Source organism: Oreochromis aureus, linkage group 14, assembly GCF_013358895.1.
Source record: "Oreochromis aureus strain Israel breed Guangdong linkage group 14, ZZ_aureus, whole genome shotgun sequence".
Lineage (NCBI taxonomy): Eukaryota > Metazoa > Chordata > Actinopteri > Cichliformes > Cichlidae > Oreochromis > Oreochromis aureus.
This window is the reverse complement of record NC_052955.1, coordinates 15,274,271-15,283,704: the sequence shown is the minus strand read 5'-3', so window position 1 is coordinate 15,283,704 and position 9,434 is coordinate 15,274,271. Positions and strand designations below refer to the sequence as shown.

At 36.8% G+C, this 9,434-nt stretch overlaps 1 protein-coding gene across 1 annotated transcript; it reads right to left on the bottom strand.

The window, feature by feature from the left end:
- Positions 1-2,475: 2,475 nt before the first annotated feature.
- Positions 2,476-7,014, bottom strand: LOC116311315 (extracellular calcium-sensing receptor-like). Its single transcript, XM_039598234.1, has 8 exons — positions 6,941-7,014; positions 6,145-6,439; positions 5,757-6,046; positions 5,346-5,641; positions 4,066-4,271; positions 3,708-3,929; positions 3,497-3,620; positions 2,476-3,405 (listed from the first exon to the last, which is right to left on the bottom strand). The coding sequence occupies exons 1-8, from the start codon at positions 6,997-6,999 to the stop codon at positions 2,501-2,503; spliced, it is 2,397 nt and encodes a 798-aa protein (XP_039454168.1). The 5' UTR covers positions 7,000-7,014; the 3' UTR covers positions 2,476-2,500.
- Positions 7,015-9,434: the final 2,420 nt, after the last annotated feature.

The following is a 9,434-nucleotide window of genomic DNA, read 5'->3' as shown; positions in this document are numbered from 1 at the left end:
AAAGTATAACTACCCACATCAGTTCTCTGTCCACATTTACAATAATAATGGTCAGGTAATTTCATGACAATCTTACTTTTATGCAACCTTATTTTTTAGAACTACTCTAAAATGTATTTGGTGAGCTTATGTTAGCTACTAACCTACTGTTAGCTACCCTGTTAGTAAGTTGACAGTATGTCACATAAGTTAATAACAACAAGACACATGGCCCTAAATATAACTTCAGGAATAAAGAAAGAAATTTTTTAATTACCTTGCAGTCCTACAGCAGTAGCTATAATATTGGTTTGATTCCAAATGTATTGTTATAATCCATTGGTTTATGCAAGCATGGATCTATGAGGCAAGCCAAAAAGAAGCCAAACGGTGGCTAAAGCTAACAGTTGGCATGCCACTTCTTCTTTGTCTTTATCTAGGGATGAAATTGAAAGTGCAGACTTCCAGTAGGAAGCAGTCTGCCACCTACTGGCAGCCAGCTCTATGCAGGCTGTTTCTATTTATGTTTATTATATAGAACTTACCACAGGTGTTTCCAGGTAATAGTCACACACTTTTTAAGCTTTAATAGGTTATCAATATGCTATTAAAAAGAAACACAGTTTTACATTTTGCAGCTCTAGTTCCTGCTTATTACACAGAAGCTACCACAGATAATTTAGTGGTAATAACTTAGAAATTACTGCATTATTACGTTCTTGTTTCTTCCTTGTTACCCTACTATTACCACTTTATTAGCAAGCAATATGTCCACAGTGTTACCCCCAGTTTTGGGGTCCTTATTATCCTATTACATAAATTTCAGGTTAATATTACTCAGCTGTAACCACTGTTGCTACCATGATATTACTTGGATATTACATGGTTATTACCTTGGTAATTGCATAGTGATAACTTAGAAATTACTACATTATTACCTTCTTGTTTCCCCCTTGTTACCCTACTATTACCCCTTTATTACCGAGCTGTAGTAGAAAGTGCTAGCCTACAATTAAAACAACAGACAAATGTAAAATGTATTAATCAACACTTAATCAGTTTTCAATGTGATTAACTCATCTGGAACGCAGAATGGACAAACTTTGTACAAACTGCCCAAAATGTGTTGACAGTGACATTCCAGGGATTTTGAGTCATTCTGCGCTCCAGATGAAAATTTTAATCGAGTTAATCGTGACGATAGATTAAATAGTTCATAATTAGCTATACAGGATGAATGATGATCTAACTCTTCTAGTCAAAGTTTTCAAATGATGTATTCATGTGCAAAACAAAACAAATTAATGTCCTTTAACATCCTGAATGTATGGCAGTTCAGCTTACTTCAGCCTAGTTATTTTTTATCAAGGTTTAAAAAACAAGCAAACATCCTTCTAAAATCAATTTAACTTTACAATAATACAAATTTACAGTATTTATTTGATAGTTTTCATTAAGTCTACTCAACTTTAAAAAAAAACAAAACAAAAAAACAACAAGAAGGGGGACAGAAGACTGTGTTCCATCTTCAGAAGGTTCATGACTCATTGAGATCACCTGATGCAAGATCTGAATGGGGTTTGAGGCTCCTGGAAAGAGATCTCAAAACTGCACTGTAGGTACCAGCAATGCAGTTCACATCTTCGGTCATATGCTCTCAGTGGGTCACATGATAGGTGAGGCACGGTCTCACAATGACTTCACCTGAAACATCTGCTCATAATAGCCCATGCCTTTTTCACACATTGGTGCAAGTGGTGAGGTACATGATCAATAGTGGATCAACGACCTTGTTAAGGGACAACTCCCACTAGGAATTAAATACCTGGGACTCTACCATTTGGTTTAGAACTGAAGAAGCTTCTTGGATGAGAGATGAAACGCCTTCAAAAGACTCTAGTTACTTTCTAGTTACAAAAGTCTAGTTACTTTCTTTCCAAGCTCCTTATATTACCGCATATAGACAATCATTATACCTCATGGCATTGATCTATCTGTTATTACAACAAAATGAAAACGAAATGTGTAGTTTTGTTTATTATGCCTTCCTGATTTATGGTTTTTACATAGAAACTAAACATTGTTTCTGGGAAATAAGCCACAGCATCATTGAAAAAGACATTTAATAATCACATCATCACATTCAAACAAAGGTCTAGGATTATTGTCAGCATAATAGTATAGAAAAAAGTATACTAAAATCTGAACTTATATTACCTTATTATCATCAGTTTAGTACCACATAAAGATCTTAATGTTAAATATGTTTTGTTGAAATGCCCCATAGAAACTTACATTTTATTACTCACAATACTATATGTTATTGCCTCTTCGGAATTGTTAAATTTGCTTCCACAGTATTATTCACAGTTCTTCTTCTTTTGTCGACGCCCTTTAGGGGTCTCCACAGTAGATCATCAGCTTCCAACTCACCCTATCCCTAACATCCTTCTGTGTCACACAACTCACTTGTCAGAACAGGAATTGATGAACATTAGCAAGTACTAGAAGCCCTGATATACTATAACTGATTTTTGTTGATTAAATATTTCTTAGTGTTCTTCTCAGGCTTAAACAATATGATAAAACACTTGGGAGCAAATATACACATTATTAGACCAAAGCTGGAGGCCAGAATTGCAAAAATCTCCACAACTACAGTGAATTTCCCAGGGGAGCTGACATATGCTGGGATAAAGGTGATCCAGACAGTACAAAATATCAGCATGCTGAAGGTGATAAGCTTGGCTTCATTGAAATTATCAGGTAATTTGCGGGCTAAGACTGCTAAAACAAAGCAAAAGGCAGCAAGTATGCCTAAGTATCCAAGCACAGCCCAGAAGCCAGCAGCAGAGCCTAATGCACATTCCAATATGATTTTCTCCTTGTATGTGGTTAGATTTTTTATTGGAAAGGGAGGGTTCACTACCAACCAAATAGTACATATTAAAACTTGAATAAAGGTAAAGGACACAACAGTTATTCTTTGCTGTGGAGGACCAAACCATTTCATGACATTACTACCTGGCATTGTAGCTTTAAAAGCCATTAAAACCACTATAGTTTTCCCAAGTACACAGGAGATACAGAGTACAAAGGTGATCCCAAATGCAGTGTGACGCAGCATGCAGGACCACTCAGATGGTGCTCCAATGAAAGTTAATGAACATAAGAAACACAGAGCCAGTGAGATGAGCAGCAGGAAGCTCAGCTCAGAGTTGTTGGCCCTGACAATTGGAGTTTTCCTGTGACAAAAGAATACAGCCGCAGTTATGATGGTCAGACAGGCACCAAGAACTGAAAATGTAGCCAGGATAATTCCTAGGAGGTCCTGAAAGGAAAGATACTCCACAGGCTTAGGGATACAAGTGTCTCTCTTTGCGTTAGGCCAGAATTCCTTTTGACAAGGTAAACAATCAGTCGAATCTGGATAAAAAACAAATAAACACAAAATTTTCTTGATTTTCATATATACACAATGAAACATTTTAAATGCATGGCAATCATTTCTCTTTACCTGTGCTATTACTAATCTCTCCCTCAGGACATGCTGTACAGTCATAGCAGCAGATGGGTTTTCCTTTTTGCAACACTTTACGAGTTCCTGGAGGACAACTGTCCGTGCACACTGACACTGGCACCTGTCAAAGGTTGCAGAATAAATGTAAATATTTACTATGCAGCTGTAATTATTGTTTACTAAAGTTTGTCAAATTTTGACTGCTTACTTTCATGCTACCCTCCATCCAGGTAATGTTTTTGTCGATCTGAAATTCCTGGCCCACGGGCCGTGATGCATCATACAGCCCTACAGTCACTATGTCAGACGCGCCGTTTTCACTTTTCTGCCAGTTAACCAGTTCATAAATAGCCACAGGATCCCCATTAGCATCAAATGACACATAATAGCCATTTCGGGAAAAATTTGTTTTCTTCAGCTCAATTAAAATCTGATAAAATTAGATATAATGGGAGGGGAAAGGAAAAAAAAGATGCAATATTTCAATAACAAGTATTAATATTACATATCAACTTATATTGCAGTTGATGAAAGACACTGGCATCAACATATTTATTTCTTCTGACCTGTTTGGACTCTAACTTGGTTAACTTGTCACACTTTGCAGTGCCATTTATTTCCTGACACACTGCATTATGGATGGCATGTGCTACTGCATACACGGCCTTGTACACCATGTTAGTAATTCTGAGTTGTGATGTGTCAGTGTACTGGTTTTGCAGATTCTGTATGTCTTCATTTCCATCACATGCTTTCTTCTTTGCAGTGGCATCTAAAATCAGAAAAAGATAGAGCAGATGTGAATGTTAAACTAGATCTCAGATGTGTTCTCTTTATAAATGTTGGAAATTATGTTGGTACCATAAACATATTTATTTTATAAAAATAAAATAAAATAAAAAATGGAAAATAATTCTACCATGAATAATTAGCATAGGACATAACAGTAACAGTAATCTAGGTAACTGCATTTTCTATTGTACAATCACATTACCGTTACTGACAAGGAAATGCGGTGTGAATGCTTTCAACAACTTTATGACACTGAAAAGCAAGCAAATTTAGATGCCTTACAAGAAGCCCTGTTAATATGGAGGAACTACACAAGGAGCAAACAAGACTGGGGCAACAGAAAGAGCCACTCATACAGGATGTTTCATCTACTAAAGAATCAAGATGCTGTTTTGCTGCTTTAGACAAACAAAAGCTAGTCACTTTAACTGCATTAGAGCTGGTAAAACTCCAAAAGCTGGCGACTGTCCTTGAGCCATGCAAGTAAATCGAACTATTTTTTAAAAAAAACTTTTTGTTACTGTTTGTTCAAAATAGCGTTAAAATAAGATAATTACTGAGATTCTTGGAGGCGAGACATATGTCTCATGTTCAGGGGTTTATCTGTTTTCTGCCACCTGCATCACACTATGGAGGTCTCCGATGATGACTCAAACTACATGGTGAAATTTAAGACTACCTTCACAACATGTAGCTACCCTCAACCATCTGTGGCTCAAGATAGCTACTGTGCTTGGCCACACGTTAAGGATTTAAATTTTCTTGCAAGGAGGAGAGCAAGAAGAGGCTTGGACCAGCCTTGAGGCCCTGCTGCAGGAATATATTATATTATATTTGTATATTAATATCATATATTACTTTCACCCTTTAAGTTGAATTACTGAAATAAATGAACTTTTGCACGATATTCTAATTTTTGGAGTTTCACCTGTATTCTCACCTTGGTCACCATTCATAGCTTTTCAATGAAAATAGGTCAGCCCATGAAGTAGAATTAGATTTTGTAACATCAGGAGTTGATAAGATAATTTAAACCAAGAAAAATGTCTCTTACTTTTGGTCAGTGTGCAGTTAAATGCATCCTCCCAGAACTCAGTAAGTATTTGAGAAGAAGCCACTTGTGAGGGAGACAGATTCAACAGGAAGTCTCTGAGACCTGGGATTATAGACTTCGGAATCCCAAATCCAATGGCCCCAGCACAGAAACTGAACCTCATTAATTCTGGGTTGGTTACCCATGATTCACTGCCAATCCACTGGCGAGATGGGGAAGGCTCATGTGATAGCTCCTCCAACAGTGCCCTCATGTCCCCTAAAGACAGAAGTGCCACAACAACCATGGCTGTAGACCTTGACAGACAATATTGTGCATTAGAAGCATTTTAAAGTGTAACTGCATGAAAAAATATAATTTTGAAGACAGTAAAACAAATATTTGCAGAAAAAATATCTGTGATGAGGACACCTGCGGATAACATCTGCTACTCTCTGAATTCTGCTCTGTGGGTATGTTCGATGGAAAGAAAGAGAGTATTCCACACAGATCCCCTCTTTCTGTGCTGCTTTTAGAAATGAAGCCATGCCGTTATTTCCATAATCCGAATCTGACCGAACAGCACCTATCCAAGTCCAGCCAAAGTGTTTTACCAGCTTGGCCATTGCTTCAGCTTGAAACTGGTCACTGGGAATTGTTCTGAAAAAATTTGGGTACTGCTGCTTGTCAGACAAGCATGCACATGTCGAAAAGTGGCTCACCTAAACCAAAAGAAATAAAACACCACACACAACAAAATCAAATATCATGCACATACATATTTTAAATACAAAAATTGACAGAAATTGAAAACATTTACTTGGGGAATGTTAAAGGACCTGATGACTTGTGACAAACTGATGGATGTCGTAGACCCAGAGCCACCAACAACAGCCATCACCATACCAGAATGTGAGCAATTGTTATCCGTGGAAAACACAGGGTCGAAGCTATTTAGAAACTGAAATGCCATATGCACTGCTACAGGCACTGATGCACATGAGTCATAGATCTGATACCCGAGCCTGATTCCAGGCAGCAGCTCTGTGCTGTTGTTAATCTCTTCTATGGCAAAAACCATTGCACGTGATGATTGCAGTTCACTGGTGATAATGCTGCAAATAGTTGTGTCACTGTTAGAATATAGACTGTAGATTTAGTTTAAGTTAAATGTCAAAAATTAAAATAAAAAAGAACCAACAACAGGATAATTTGCTGGTTGTATCTGTTGATTATGTTCATCAAAATGTTGCCTGACCAGTTAAATTGAGCACAATAGATTAGCATAAGAAATTAGTGGAAAATTATAGATTACTAATTAAAGTCTTTTCATTTCCTTTTATATATAATACATTTAAATGCATTTCCTTTATCATTTCCTTTAAATCATTTCCTTTATAAAGCTGTTATTTAACATATTGTATAATTTCTGTCTTTTAAAACACAACAAATTATTTTATAAAGAATAAATGACTATTTTTACATTGTTTTAACACTACACAGAATCAATGTAGTTCCATAGAACATAACACACATGAAAACATTTCTCCCCTTACACAGTCCAAAATGTTTTTAGCACCTTCTTCTTCCCATTACTGACTTTCTTACTTACTAACCTTCCTTTGCATTTTGCAGGCTCAGGCATGCTGGTGTAGTCACTGTAAACTGTGTTCATGTAGACGTGAAGGGAAAAATCACCACCAATAACAAAGTCCCCATCCTTTGAAAATGCAGGTAGACGAGTGCTTCCCTGCAGCTTGCAGTTAAGAGAGGATGTCGTCGTACCAGCTCGAGCTCCTATATGCCTAGTCATTTGTCTCATACCATCTAGACACACTGCAAAGGCAACAGCTGAGTTGAGGTGAAACAAACACACAGCCAATACCAGACCAATTACAAGAGCTGCTATCTCCATTTCCATCTAAAATTGTTGGTATATGTGCACACATTGTTTCCATTGGTTTATATAGGTCTTCAGACAAAGGGGGTTTGTCATCTTCTTAAGAACATGTGGTCGTAGATTAACCCTTACATAGTGTTGACATTCTAAGTCTACATGTATGGTTTTGATTGGGCCCACGATTTCCCTCATAATAATTGGCTACGACAAATGATACAATACAGCTGTATTTAATTTAGATGGGAACATCACCAGATTTTTAATCCTTAATTATTGTTTCATAGAGCAGAAAGAGTGTATATTTTTGGTTTTGCACCAATTGTTTTTGCAAAAAAACATATATTATCACACAAAATCTTATGTTGGTATACCTAAGACAGAAAAATATCATAGTATTAATAATTTAAATATATTTTTTGGAAAGTGTAAATGGCAAGAAAAGTCTGGAATTGTCGGGATTTATTATATGAGTGTACTGCATAACCATTACTACTTCTATCATTGTCTTTACTCTGTAACTACTATCTGTAGTAATACAAAGGAATTAAAATTTAGAGCACAAAAGTCATAATAGTATAAAAACAAGTATCATAAAATGTGAACTTATATTACCTTATTATCATGAGTTTAGTACCACATAAAGATCTTAATGTTAAATACAGTGGTATGCAAAAGTTTGGGCATCCTTGATAATTTTCATGATTTTCCTTTATAAATCATTGGTTGTTTGGATCAGCAATTTCATTTAAATATATCATATGGCAGATGAACGCAATTATATTTGAGAAGTGAAATGAAGTTTATAGGATTTACAGAAAGTGTGCAAAAGTTACTTAAACTAAATGAGGCAGGTGCATAAATTTGGGAACCCCAACAGAAAAATTACATCAATATTTAGTAGAGCCTCCTTTTGCAGAAATAACGCCTCCAAACACTTCTTATAGCTTCCAATGAGAGTCTGGATTCTGGTTGAAAATATTTTGGACCTTTCATCTTTACAAAACATCTCCAGTTCAGTAAGGTTTGATGGTTTCTGAGCATGGACAGTCCATTTAATTCACACCATAAATTTTCAATAATATTCAGGTCTGCAGAGTGAGATGGCCATTCCAGAACGTTGTACTTGATCCTCTGCCTGAACGCCTTAGTAGATTTTGAACAGTGTTTAGGGTCGTTGTCTTGTTGAAATATCCAGCCCTGGTGCAACTCCAACTTTGTCACTGATTCTTGAAAATTGTTTTCAAGAATCTGGTGATATGCACTGGCCCCACAGCATGATGGAACTGCGACCACATTTTACTGTGGGTGGCAAGTGTTTGTTTTGAAATGCTGTGTTCTGTTTCCACCTCCTGTTATGCCCAAATAACTCAATTTTAGTTTCATCAGTCCACAGCACCTTATTCCAAAATGAAGCTGGCTTGTCCAAATGTGCTTAAGCATACCTCAAGCGAACCTGTTTGTGGCATGCGCGCAGAAAAGGCTTCTTCTGCATTACTCTCCCATACAGCATCTCCTTGTGCAAAGTACGCTGAATAGTTGAACGATGCACAAGATGCAAGATGATGTTGCAGGTCTTTGGAACTGGTCTGTGGGTTGACTATGACTGTTCTCACCATCCTTTGCCTCTGCTTATCTAAGATTTTTCTTGACCTGTAACTTCTGGCCTTTACTAGAACTGTCCCTGTGGTCTTCCATTTCCTCACTATGTTCCTCACAGTGGAAACTGACACCTGAAATCTCTGAGATAGCTTTTTGTATACATCCCCTAAACCATGATGTTGCACAATTTTTGTTTTCAGGTCATTTGAGAGTTGTTTTGAGGCTCCCATGTAGCCACTCTCGAGAGAAGATGCAAATAAGAGAAAAACTTGCAATTGGCCACCCTAAATACCCTTTCTCACGACTGGATTCACCTGTGTATGTGTAGGTCAAGGGTCAATGAGCTTACCAAACAAATTTTATGTTCCAATAATTAGTGCTAAAGGTATTCAAATCAATAAAACGACAAAGATGCCCAAATTTATGCACCTGCCTAATTTAGTTTAAGTAACTTTTGCGCACTTTCTGTAAATCCTATGAACTTCATTTCACTTCTCAAATATCATTGTGTTCGTCTGCTATATGATATATTTAAATGAAATTGCTGATCCAAACAACCAATGATTTATGAAGGAAAAACATGAAAATTATCAGGGGTGCCCAAACTTTTG